At 43.7% G+C, this 13,168-nt stretch overlaps 1 protein-coding gene across 5 annotated transcripts in view; it reads right to left on the bottom strand.

Moving 5' to 3' along the window:
* The window catches only part of AREL1 (apoptosis resistant E3 ubiquitin protein ligase 1), a 40,492-nt gene that overhangs the window by 24,066 nt on the left and 3,258 nt on the right, over nt 1-13,168 (bottom strand). For 3 of the 5 annotated variants that reach the window (XR_010606273.1, XM_065635597.1, XM_065635596.1), the window contains exons 2-11: nt 11,661-11,921; nt 10,452-10,511; nt 9,581-9,807; nt 7,642-7,879; nt 6,493-6,662; nt 6,234-6,414; nt 5,249-5,496; nt 2,267-2,344; nt 1,617-1,758; nt 1,096-1,217 (exon numbers count right to left, since the gene is read on the bottom strand). Coding sequence is in view for 4 of the 5 variants with exons in the window: in XM_065635597.1 (XP_065491669.1) it covers nt 1,096-1,217; nt 1,617-1,758; nt 2,267-2,344; nt 5,249-5,496; nt 6,234-6,414; nt 6,493-6,662; nt 7,642-7,879; nt 9,581-9,807; nt 10,452-10,511; nt 11,661-11,670 (1,476 nt within the window). In the remaining variant the exon portion in view is untranslated. The remainder of the gene's footprint in view (nt 1-1,095; nt 1,218-1,616; nt 1,759-2,266; nt 2,345-5,248; nt 5,497-6,233; nt 6,415-6,492; nt 6,663-7,641; nt 7,880-9,580; nt 9,808-10,451; nt 10,512-11,660; nt 11,922-13,168) is intronic. The other 2 variants (XM_065635598.1, XM_065635599.1) reach the window with 2 other exon arrangements.

The raw sequence follows: 13,168 nt of genomic DNA, 5'->3' as shown, positions 1-13,168 counted from the left end.
CCTTGGACACTAAAGTTTATATTTATTATTATCATGGCACTTAATTCTTTTTGTCTTACTAGGCTGTGTCATTCCTCATGACACTGCAGGAATCTCCAAAATAGCAGGAAAAAATAGTTATGGAAATACTGTTTAGAAACCAAGCCATTTTGTAGCAAGCTATTAACCCAAACATAGTCTTGTAAACACTGCAAGCTCCCACATGCAGAAAATATTCCAAGACACAGATTTACCGAGGGTAAATCAAGGGAAATCCCAACCACTCCTGCTTTCCCCAGAAATGTTGTTTTCCATCTTTATAACATTACTGTTGTGAGACCCATGTGAAAACGATAAGTCAGGATAACCACCTGCCCTTCATACACAGTATTTAGAACATCAGTTAAAAACTGTGTTATATGAATTATTCTTTCTTAAGTTTGATTTCAGAAACACATGAGCTCATGTCAGCTTTGGTGAAGACTTAACTCAAGGACTCTTACAGAGTATTTTATCATCACACTGAACCACTACTAGAAGCCTGCCAATGCCAGAGCTTCATGCATGCAGCTCAGAAACACCTGACTTGACAGCTTATCTCACCGAACGGCTCTGTACCAGAAAAAACAGTCCATAAAGACTCAGGAGCTCCAGGTTCTGCTCCCACATCTGGTCCAGGTAGACAGCCTCCCTCTGGGCCTCAGGTTCCAATGTAAAGTGGGGACAGAATAGCACCAGCAGATTTCCTGCTTTTACAGGCTATGCATGCATTTGCCCTAGACACATCTCAGGGCTTGATTTACTCTGTGACAAGTTCCTTGAAAATTTATCAGGGCTGAAGTTTCCTAATTACTTAAGAAATTGATCTGATCTTACTCGGTGTAGAGAAGGAACACAGCATCCCACACAATACCAAACGTGAACACAGAGGAACTACCTTGAGATTTTTTTTCCCCTGTCTCAAGCTGTCTACTGGCACCTGCCTTAAAACAGAAGCACTAATCATTTTTAGAGTGGCTGCCCTAGCACGTGGCAGTTTGGATTTCCTTAGGCACTGAGCAGAAGAAAAAGGATGGAGGAAGCATTGGGGTTATGCAAAGTGATCTGTACACTCACCGACTCCAGCAGACAGTGACGGCTGACCTTCAGCGTGACCTTTGAATGAGGCCTTTTCATATGCACCTGACGGAGCTCTCGCTGAAAGAAGTTCACTTTGTCCTGGAAGGTCTCTGAGCCTCCTGCGAACGGCAGCAGTTTCAGTCAGGCCTGAGCAGTCAACACCTCGAAGAAGACTTCCCAGGGCTAACTGCACAGGTCAGCTTTACAGCCCAAGTATGAGTTTAATACAGCAAAGTTTGGAACCAGAACTCTAAAGGCAGTCTGCAGTTAGTCTTGCTGAGATTCAGATACTCACAGGTGCTCTTTCAAAGAGCGTGACACAAAAGCCAAACTGAAAAGGAACAGCTGGCCTGATGAAATACATTCACTGGAAGCATCAACAGGAACAGAATGTGAGACTCCAGGCATCAGAGTTCTCATCAGAGCTTATTCAGCGCTGACAACCTTCACTCCTAAGGGGAACTAGCAGACTCAAGTGCTAACTCCTGACTACTGCACCCACCTCACCACCCCTTTACCTATGTTTTTGTGCAGAGAGCGAATGAAAGTGGCTGCCAAGATGTTCCTCTCCTTGCAGCTGAGCTCCACAGGAGGCTGGATCCCATCATCCACCACCAGTGTCAGTAATTTGTGCACAGGGTCAGGACCAAGGTATGAAAACTAGCAGCAAAAAGATGCAAGAAAGGGTAAACCCATCATGCAGAAGGCACAGCATGTTCACTAGACAGAGCAACACCACTTGCACCCTAAGACTTCTTCTGCTCACCCATGCAGATGCAGTTAACAGCAACGCTATTTCAAGCACCCAGACTCCATTTAGGAGGCTGCTTCAAACCTCACGCCCTGGCCTAGGGGCTTCAGTGGACATAATCACAGCATTTTAGCAAGGTTATGAGGAAAATAAACAAGAGAAATGCAAAGGAAATAAAGATTTTTGCCTAGGATTTGGACAAAATGCAGGAAGGAGTGATACAACTGGCTCCTATTTATAAATATTAGCAGAATTTAGTCACTGAGAGGGAATTCCAAAGTCTGACTTTTATGCAACAAAATGTTGTTCTGTGAATGACAGCCCTTCCCTCCAACAGCAAAATTCAGACTGTCATTCACAAGGACCACAAGCTAACAACATGGAGGTGCAGTGACAGCTACACGGAAAGAGGCTCACCTTTGTGCCAGGACATACTCTAAAGGTGAAAAGGCGCCATGGAATGATCTTCAGGTAGAATTCTTTCACTGAGAATTGCTGAGTAACCACAAGGAAAATAAAATGTGAAAGGTCACACATCTGTTAAGGGTTGTCTCTGAAACACAAGGCACAAGACAGATCTATAAGGCCAGACCTCCCTCCAACCCCATGGACAGGTTTCTGCAACATTAGGTGACATCTTCCTCTGGCACAACACATAAAAACCCTGAAAGCTGTACAGAAGTGTAAGCAGTTTGTCAGTAAGATTTTACTGCACGCATTTACAATGCATGTGGGATACCAGCATGACACAGATTTTACAGCAGTAAGCCACTGAGTTCAGTAGAACATCACCCATCTAATTGGAAGGTAATGTTAAGTACATTTGAGAGGCTGAATTCAGGAAAAGATTGTAATGCATTGACAAAAAGGTTTTGGAAAAAGTTACACTAGCAGAACTATTCCTACTAATTCTCACAACCAATTCAAACAACTTTTAAAAAACACTTGCAACCACTAAATCCAGGAGATTTGCAGAAATTTCTTCTCAGTATATTTCTGCCAGAACAAATAACTACTAACTGTGGAACTGTCGCCTTCTGGAGAGCAAGCTAAGATGAAATTTTAGAATCTTTAGACAAAACACACAAAATAATTTCCTGCACAAGCCTGTTCTAGCTGCAGTGACTGGAAAAAATGATGAGCAGCATTTCTCCAGAAACAAAGCAAATATGAACAGCAACCTCTTAAAGAAACAAGAGCATAGCAACGGTTATCTCCTGTATGGGACAGATGTTCTACATATATATAGATATATCACACAAGATATATATATATGTGTGTGTATATATATATATACATACACGAGATAGATATATTACACAAGCACCAGAATCACATTAATAACTTTGGCACCTAAAGGGAACCTGCAACAGTATCCACTTCCGGTGATCTCCTTTACCAGGTCAGGCAACAGAAAAAAGCACGGAAGTCCAGAACAATACCCTAACCATGACAGGATGCTGAGCTCATGAGGACCAGCATTCATTCTCAAAGCCAGTTCTCAGAGTTGCATGCAACAGAGATTTAGAAACCTCCAGCAACACCCTCCAACCTATAACTTGTACCCATTACCCCTCATCTTTTCCATGTGACTCCTTGTAAAAAGGGAGCCTCCACCTTCTTTGTAGCCACCCTTTAAATACCAGAACGTGGTGACAAGGTCTCCCCTAAGCCGCCTTCTCAAGGCTGAATAAGCCCAGTTCTCTCAGCCTTTCCTCATATGGCAGCTTCCCAGTCCTTTGATCATTTTTGTGGCCTTTCTCTGGACCCTCTCCAGCCTGTCCACATATTTTTTGTATAGCAGAGACCAAAAGTGAACAGAATACTACAGGTGTGGCCTGAAAAGCAATGAGTAGAGCAGGATAACAACTTCTTTACTGGTGATGCCATTGTTGATGTAGCCCAGTATCCTGTTGGTTTCCTTTGTCACAGCAGCACACTGTTCACTGATATTGAGTTTGTTGTCCACCAGAACCCCCGGGTCCCTTTCCACAGAGCTGCTCCCCAGACGGGTAGATCCCAGCCAGTGCTGCACTCCTGGATTATGTTTTCTCAGGAGCAAGACCTTACAATTGTCTTTGTTGAACTCCATAAGGTTCTTGTTAGCCCATTCTTCCAGCCTATCCAGGTCATGCTGCAGGGTGGCCCTCCCTTCTGAAGTGTCCACTTCCCCACTCAGTTTGGTGTCATTGGCAAACTTCATCAGGGTACACTTGATCCCATCATCCAGATCACTTATGAAGATCTTAAACAGCATTGGGCTCAATATCGATCCATGGTGGACCCCATGCATGACAGGTTGCCAGTTTGAAAAGGATCCATTTACCACCACCTTCTGGGTGCGGTTGTCAGCCAGTTCCCCACCCACCGCACAGACCACTTGTCTAGATCGTAACACATCGGTTTCTCTAGGAGGAGGCTGTAGGAAACTGTGCCAAAAGCCTTGGAGAAATCCAGGTAGGCAGCATCCACCACTCGCCCCACATCAACCAAGCAGGTTACTTTGTTGAATAAGGCAATGAAGTTTGTCAAGTATGACTTGCCCCTGGCAAATCCGTGTTGGCTTTTCCCAATTGCATGCTTCATTTGACTTGTGATAGGCCCCAGGAGGATTTGTTCCACGACTTTACCAGGGACTAAAGTAAGACTGATGGGCCTATAATTTCCTGGATCCTACTTTAAGCCCTTCCTGCAGATGGGGCTGACATTAGCCTTGTTCCAGTCCTCCAGGATGTCCCGCGATCTCCACGACTTCTCAAAGATTATGGAGAGCATCCTCAGAATGATGTCAGCCAGCTTTCTTAACACCCTTGGGTGTGAATTTAAATTTATTAGTAGATTTAGTGGAATTTTCCTTCTAGTTTTCCTGAATGCAATAATGAGTAATAGATTCTGCTAACATATTCTTACTGTAAGAGAATCCTCAGTTTCTCTTGACTTGTTTGAATCCTATTTCTTCTACTTATACATTTACCCTTTGACCATTTTTTCCCTTTTCCCTGAAACATTCAAGAAACAGGACAAAGACGGAAAATCTGAGCAGTGTCTGCCTCTAAGATCCAATCTAAAGGTATACAAAACTGAGAAAGGGAATTGCAGGTCTGACCTGCCCAGAGCAAAGGAAAGGCAAACAGATTCTCTGCTGAACAATCAGTGAGAAAAGCCCCAATAGGCTTTGGATTAGACCTAGAAAGATACATGGAGTCCTAAAACTTCAAGGAGCATTTTAACCTTATTCTCCATTACAAGCTTCACATTTGCTGTCTAGCCTTAGGCAAATCTTTTTTAACCAAATCTGAGGCACCTAAATCTGGAGCTAAGATATAGGGCACAAGGAAGCTCTTCAGTTCCAGTGTACTTTAAACATGCACTCAAGAGTGGTAACTTTGTGATATCTACCTTAGGTGACACATAGCAGTAAACTTTTTTAGGTTTCTTCACTTTCTCAGGGGTTTGGCTGTCAGAGGGAGAATCTTCATCTTCATCCTCAGTTGCAGTAGAAGGACGGCGCTGGGAAGAGCTCAGGTGTGTTGGTGGAAGTTGCCACTGAGTGTTGGTATAACTAGGAGCATCGTAAAGGTAGGCTTCAAAGTAAATACTGACACCTGAGGTGGACACATTGCGTTCTACAATGTTCTTTTCGTTCTCTGAGGGAAACAGATATGAAAGAGTTCTGTAAATCTTAACAGAGACCAGAATCAAAAAGTGAAGAATCCACAGACTGCCACCAAATTACTTACTATGAGCTTAAAGAAAAGGCTACACATCCAAAGGAAAACCTGGTCAAGCGAAACTCTGATAAAGAGAATACAGGAGTGGGATGAAAAGATTTCAAGGCAGCAGTTTGTCTGTCCTGGCTTCAGGCAGTGACTCATTCAAGAAAAAAGGAAAAAGGCATACAGAACCCCTGCCTCAGAGCACCAGGCTGAAGGCATAGCCACGTGACAGCCACAATGCAAACTGGCTCACTCCCGAAGAAATCAGGAATTATAAAAGCGTAAAAAAGCACAAAGGTTACATGCAGTGTTCTTCATCGATATAGCTTAACATACAATACATGACTGGCTCACTTAACGATATGGCTCAGATGCCAAGGACTAGCAAGCAATAAAAATTGCCTAATTTCAGAGGTAAACTTCCTGAGATACGTGAAAAAACACACGTGCTTTTATGTGCTGATGGAACTCAGAGTATCAGCCTTCAGAGATTTCCCTTGTCAGCAGCAAATTAATTTACCTTAGCATTTTTAAATTAATAGGGATTCCTTGAGCAATTGAGCATGGTTACCCTGCAGGGAAACTACATTTAGCTCTGCTACACCAGTGTGCAAATAATCTTGTAAGAGGACACCTGGAGAACGAATATCAAGTACCTCTTGACTCACCACTTAAAACAATGATGTCAAAATCGCCATTGCTTATGGGCTGGTTCTGGTAGGAGATGCAGGCATGGAAACAGCCCCTGCAGTGCAGGGTGAGTCGGAAGAACACTTCACAAGTCTGCCGATTGGACACCACAGACTTCTCAAACACAATGTCAGAGCTCTCTTCCTCTTGTGGACCCAGCTAAACAGAAAACAAATTAGTAAAGGGGGCTCTCTAGCTCACCTGAAGTCAAGCAGCAAGGGATGGGGTTGCACACACCTCATGGATGGAGACGTTGTAATTGTGCTCATCTATCAGGGACACAGAATTGCTGGTGGGATTGTCATACTCATCTCTGGGAATTATCTGCAGAGTGTGCTGCTGCCCACAGGTCAGCACCAGAGTGGAGAAATGGCAGACAATTTTGGTTTTGGAGGGAACCACCATCCCTGAAGTAAACAACAGTTTAAAGTCAAACAAATTCCAATGTGAAGCTGCAAAGAGCAAAGAAAAAGCAACTAGGTGCGTAATACCCTTGAAAATGGATCAAATTTAAACACATTCTGTTCTCCTACATTCAAAAACCAAAATATCTGAGCTCTGAAACACATGGTGTGGTGCACAGGGTTTGCCTTGGGTTCAAAACTTAATACGGATAAAGCAAACTACTAGCCCTCTAAAGAATGCTTTCCTCCATTCTAACCTTCCAGAACTTACTCCCATTGCAGATACAAAGTAGGAGTTGGTTGACATCCAAGGAAACCAGCAAATTAAGCTTGCCAAACAAACTTCAGCCTGGAGGGTACCCGAGTTAAATCTGAACTTCCACTTTCTGAAGGAGTATCTTGGCAAGCTTTTTACCTGTTCACAATGCAATGGAATGGAGGTACTTTCAATGACTATGTATGTGAAATAGCAAAGATGCAGATCAGGTGAAAAAAACAGAAGTAAAGGAAACAAATTTAAAATAGATAAAAAGGAAATGTTTTTAAAGAAGTGTATAACCAAAGGTAGCAACTGTTCCAGGAGCTTAAAGAGTAGGGTATTGAAAAGAGGAAAAGAGTCAAATCATGACGGCATTTCCAATTTGGATACAAATAACTCAATACTTTCACAAAAGACTTTCTCTGACTACTAGATGGGTCACAATGAAGTTGCTACAAAACGGAGGATATGACACAAGTGTTTAGGGAGTTTAAGCAGAACTGACTTATTCTGTAAGGCAGTTTCTGTTTTGCCACACATTGGTAGTCACAAGTATGTTTTAGTCATTGGTCTATTGCTGGGATCTATGCACGGCAAGAGGAAAACGATGAAGAGTAACCCTTTCCCTGTCACCCACCTATTTTAGCTGGAAACACATCTACCTAACTGCCTCCAATACCTCCAAATCTACTTTGAATCATTACAGGGCCACTTAGACCTTACCTGGCTGGAACACCTTGTAGTAGGGGCTGTAGGCCACATTCAAGCCACCAAGTTTTACAGTGATCTCGTATCTCCCAGCCCTGCGCACAGTGAAGGCCACTTTCACCACATTGGAATTAGGCTCCTGAAGAACTTCCTGGGTTACAGGAATATCAATTGCTAGCTCCACATGGCAGATGTGAACTCGCAGCCCCACAGGACGGTGAGCAGGGAAGGGTTGCCCGTTTTTATAGAATAACTGCATGGGAAATGGAGAAGTCCAGGTCAGCAAAAATATGCAGTGCACAAAGGAAGAGAAAGCAAGTTGCCTTGGGGAAACAAGGGCAAGAACCCCAGCTCAGCAAAGGAAAAAAAGTTAACAGCCTGCTCTGTCACACAGGCTGTGCTCTCTCAAGTGAACGGGGCATGAGTGGGCATTGAACACTCTCATTCTCTTTTGTGCTGGAGTTTAAATGAGTGCCCTGAAAAGAACATGCCTCTAGGCATTTCTTCTCTGCACTGCTAGTGCAATATGAGAACAGAAACCAAGAGAACCTACTACCAAAAAGAAAAAAAGCAAAGCCACATCCTTTCAGAGAAACAAGGAGATCTTGTTTACATGTACAGCTAAGTTCTGGAAAAGCTCTCACCAATTTGTTATAGAAAACAGTACGGAGAAGAAAACAGTGTGGAGAAGATGCTGACCTAAGGAGCTGACCCAGTCTGTACTGATAAGAAGCATCAGTGTGGAAATGACATGTTAGATAAAAGTCACAGGCAGCTCAATCACAGAAGTGATCTGCTGGACAGTTTCAGAAGGTAATACATCTCGACTGGTACTTCCTTACAAGGAAAGAACTACACCTTGAAACCCCACGTGCGTGGCTTTTCAAGAGCCAGCAGCGTGTGGGCCAGATTCTGCCTGCCACCCGCAATCAGCAAAAGGTTACTATTATTCCCCATTTCTACATAAGGGAGGGCGAGGGGCCTGAGACAGTATGTATCTTGACTGTCAGTGAGAGAAATCAGTGCATGCAACAGCTACTGTTGATGAATAAAGGGCCAAGCAAATGGGAGACGAGCATGAAGTGGAAGGGCACATTGCTGGAGCTGCCATGTGTGAGAGTCAGTGAGGTGAAGGGAATAAATTTAAGTAGGAGGAACAGAACAAGTCCTTTTCCCCTCAGCTCTTTTTCACCCTGGAGTTAGAGCTCCTCACTCACCCTCAAGCAGAAAGGTTTTACTTGTCTTCCTGAGAGGGCTGGGTATGGCAACCTAGCTGAATCTGTCTTCCTATCTAGGTGCCCTTCTGGGTGGGCAAGGTGGGGCAGAAAGGTGGGTGCATGAGCCCAGAAAAACCTGTTCAAACTTTCTCCACACAGCTCCAAATTCTCAGTGTTCAGGTCCCTCCACCCATCTTATTTGTGTACTTGTCTCGTTCCCTCTAGACTTGGCCTGTTGGGATTGGAGGGAAGAAAAAAAAAAAAAAAGAAAAAGAGTCCTTGGCGGGCTTTTCCAGGTCAGACAGAATAACACTCTATTTTGGAGGAACAGGAAGCGGCCATGAAGCTTTATATCTCTTGGGTTGGTAAAATGCCCACTCCCACGCTCCCAACTTCAGCTGCACAACCAAAAGACAACACCACGTCTTGTTGAAGGCAAGGCTCTGCCCACTCACTTCCCAGTAAAGGAAGCAGTAGATAGGACAAGCCTGGTCTCCTCCGGCTCTTCAGAGGATTCTAAAGAGAGGGAGATAAGATTTTAAGGAGTGAAAACCTGAGATACGCACTTACAGAGTTCTGCAACACAGCTACAGGGGGCAGAAGCCATAAGCAGGTAGCTTTCCTACTCCTAAGTTACATTCAGTTTCGCCTCAAGAAAAAACATTTGAAGAACCCATCCCTAACTCAGACCTCTGTTCCTGCCCCCAAAGCTGCATGAAAACAGAAATATCCCTTACATGCACTCGGAAGGCCATGCTATGGCCCACCTCATAGGGGTCCTTCCAATCCCACGAGATTTTGCAGGACCGGGGATCCAGGTAGTTGCCTCGCACGTAGTCATAAATAGTTCGCTCCCCTCGGCGTTCCCGGTCCTCATGCTGAAGGAAGCTGACTATACGTGCGGCAAGCTCAAAGAGGAACTTAATGGTGAAGAAGAAAGCTACCACAGATACCGTGATCCCACCTGCAGCAAGGAGAGAACAGAGGGTGGTTGCAGCAGCATGGCTGAGTCAGACACCAAAATCCCTTCTGCATCAGCCCAAGATGCCTTTTGTTAAAGACATTCTACTCAACTGCAAATTAGGTGTTTAAAGCAGAAGCTATTGTGAGAACATTTATGGTTTGTGTTATGCTACAAGTAAGGTTAGAGAAAAACAAGTCCCTTAAAACTCTGCAAATGACTGCAGACAGAGGAAATAGGTAAAGGTGGTATAGAGTCTCAGGTATGGCTAGCAGACATCCCAACAGAAGCATGGAATTCCCTCTGAGTTGCAAATTAGAACTACAGAGATTCCTTTAAGGGAAACAGTCATATAAACACACAACCCCTGCACATCACGGTAAGACTGAATTAAGAAGCATCACAGAGGCAACAACCCTGCACTAGTTCTTGAAATAAAGAGTAAGGGGATGGCTTAGGAATGAGGTCAACGGAAGGACTTTAGAAACAAGAAGAATGGTGGAGAGGTCAATCTGCCATGAGTGCAGGTGACAGTAACTTCATGTTTGTTAGACTCTGAACTAACGTGAAAGCAGAGGCTTTCACAAAAACCTTCTAAACCCTACGGAGAGGTCAACAAATACAGTGGCAGCCTTTCCTTCACTTACCAATAATGTAAAACATCAGGTCCCTCCGGTGAGACACACAGCCGAGGATCACAGCTGCATCTAGAACACAAAATAGGCCAAGTCCAGTCCAATGACTCTTCCTCACACACACTGGCCTAAAATTAATCTATGATTCCTCAGACAAATACCTATTGGTCATTTATTTTCCTCTCCAAGGACATCCCTAAAGCATTATTCTGTAAGACTGTGAAATATGCAAACAGCACAGCATGCTACAAGAACAGTTCTCCCTCCATCACACATTCCTATTCAGATTCAGGGATCTAAAAGGACAACATACTATCCTCAGAAACCACTGAGAGCGGGCTCTGGGTACTGCAAGAAGGAGCTACTTTTTGCAGGATCACCAGCTCCGACAGCAGCGGCTGAAAGCCACTCATCTAAGCTCTCAGACCTATTTGCTTCTGCAAGTCACAAAGTTAACTTCTAGTCTGCCATGAAAGCACATCACAGAGCCACCACCAAAATGGACAGAAGCTGACTCTCAACCAGCAACCTTAGAAAAAAAAGCTATGGAACAAAAGAGTTGTGGGCAAGACCATCCCCATTTGTTCAGAACAAACAAAATCCTTCTAGGGCAGAGCTGAATCTGTTTTTTCCCCTGTAATTTTGCTACGGCAAGTATGAATGCAATGGGAAAACAGTCATCTGTATTCTCCTACTGCAAAGTGGAGCCTCTCCGCTGAAACTCTTGCTGATCAACACACAAGCTAAAAGCTTGGGTTTGTATACTGTTAAGATTACAGCAATTTTTAGAGACACCAATCTACAATGAAGTTCTCACTGAGGGAACTGCTAAACAAACATGTAGTAAAAAGACCACACCCAGAACAACAACATGCTGTTTGGTTGATAAGACATAGCTGATAGATGGAACAAAAGCAGCAGCAAGGAACACGTGTGACAATTAGACAAACAATTTGGCATACACTAATGCATACAATATAGCTCGCCATGTCACCATTCAGTTAGTGAGAAGCTACATTGTGCATTCAAGCTACTGCTTCTTTCACAAAAGGGGAGTTATTCATCAGTCATCTCAACAGCAGCAGCAATGGACACCAGCATGCAGAAAGCTCAAATGAGGTATTTCCCCCCCGCAAAAAGCCATGACTTTCCAGCCCAGCAGATCCCCTTTGCTGGCCTCCACAGATATTCCATCTCTCCAACCAAAGAGCAATCACATACCTTTACACATGTGCCCATGTTCTAAAAGCCAAAAGAGGAGTACCCATTCTTCAGCATCCTTCCTCTTTGTGCCCAACGCTGGGGCAAACGTCAGCAAGAAAAGGCCACAGATAAGATTATCACAGAAAGAGAAACTCCTAGAACTTGCATCACAGAATCACTGCTGAAACGTGTGGACCTGAACACAACAATTTCTTCTTCTTTGTGCAAAAGGGTTGTCCTGCAATGCTGCTTCCTGCAGCCTGTCGTTTGCTAGCTTCCCTGGAAAAGGGAAAAAAGGAGAGAGAAAAGTTAGGTTTCTCCATGGCTGTAGACAAATCTAGCAAGTAGAAACATGTGAGAGGTGTAAGATGCAAGAGTATCACTAGATGTCAAACGTATAACAGAGGTGCTACAAAGGTATCACTGTAAATGAGGTGTTAGGATTCACCGTGTCCTCAACCTCCACCTGTCACAATCTCATTTCATTATATGACCCCTGAAACTAGCAGGTTCAAGATGGAACAAAACACATCCTGCCTCCACAGACTTCATCAGGTTCATGGCTTTCATAGAGCAGCTATGAACCTGCGTGCTATTCATGAGGAGTACTAAGGATCAGGTACCACTTCAAGCCTTCACACTCCACAAAATGCCATGTGCTATTCTCAAACTGATTTTGCCCAGATCTAGAGGGATATTTATAGTAAAACTGGAAAAAAAAATCTTTGAAAGTTCTTGGACCATTAAGCCAACTAGATAATGTTTTGGAGTTTTGTTTTGTTTGGTTTGGGTTTTTTGTTGCTGTTGTTTTAGGTAGTCAGGAAACCAGTATCCTCATAAGCCATTTCAGTTTCAGTAGCACTATCCACTAAATTACAGTTTACTGTCAGGATTGAGATTTAAAAATAATTAAAAAAAAAATCTAACAGCAAGGATTGATGCAGCCCACAAAAACCAGGACATATGCCAGAAGAAAAGCCACAGAGCCCACGCAGTCAGTATCTACTCATTCAGAACACCGATTATGTAAAGGAGTGAGAATGAAATGAACAGACCCAGGCTCATCACAGCAGCTGCCTGTAAAGACAGTCACCTCTTCTGGGGATGTATGTGATGTGCTCCTCCTGCCTGCCACACCATGGTCTCAGCTGCCATTTCATTCTTACTCTCGTCATGTGCCTTCCTCTTCAGATGTCTCTTATTTCCCACCATTCCAATAATTATACAGATCTGGCCACCTTTGCACACTTCCACTAAGCTTTCTAATGCACATGAAAAATGACAGGTAAGTCTGTGCAGAGCTCTTTGATTGTGCTGCAGAAGCAGCCAGATTCTCACTGCCTTTTCCTCCCTCACATCTCAAGGAAAATCCCACCCACTCAACTATTTTCTTCTTTCCTCTGCTTGAGTGAACAGTGCTGCAGTCCCCAGGGCATAAGTTCTCATTCTCCTCCTAGATGAAGCTTCAGGTTTCTAAACTCATATCTCTGTTTATTAAGAATCACAGACCTAGCAATTTCCTTGAC

This window comes from Caloenas nicobarica, chromosome 5 (genome assembly GCF_036013445.1).
Source record: "Caloenas nicobarica isolate bCalNic1 chromosome 5, bCalNic1.hap1, whole genome shotgun sequence".
Lineage (NCBI taxonomy): Eukaryota > Metazoa > Chordata > Aves > Columbiformes > Columbidae > Caloenas > Caloenas nicobarica.
The sequence above is the reverse complement of the archived record's forward strand: the minus strand, read 5'-3'. Positions and strand labels throughout refer to the sequence as shown.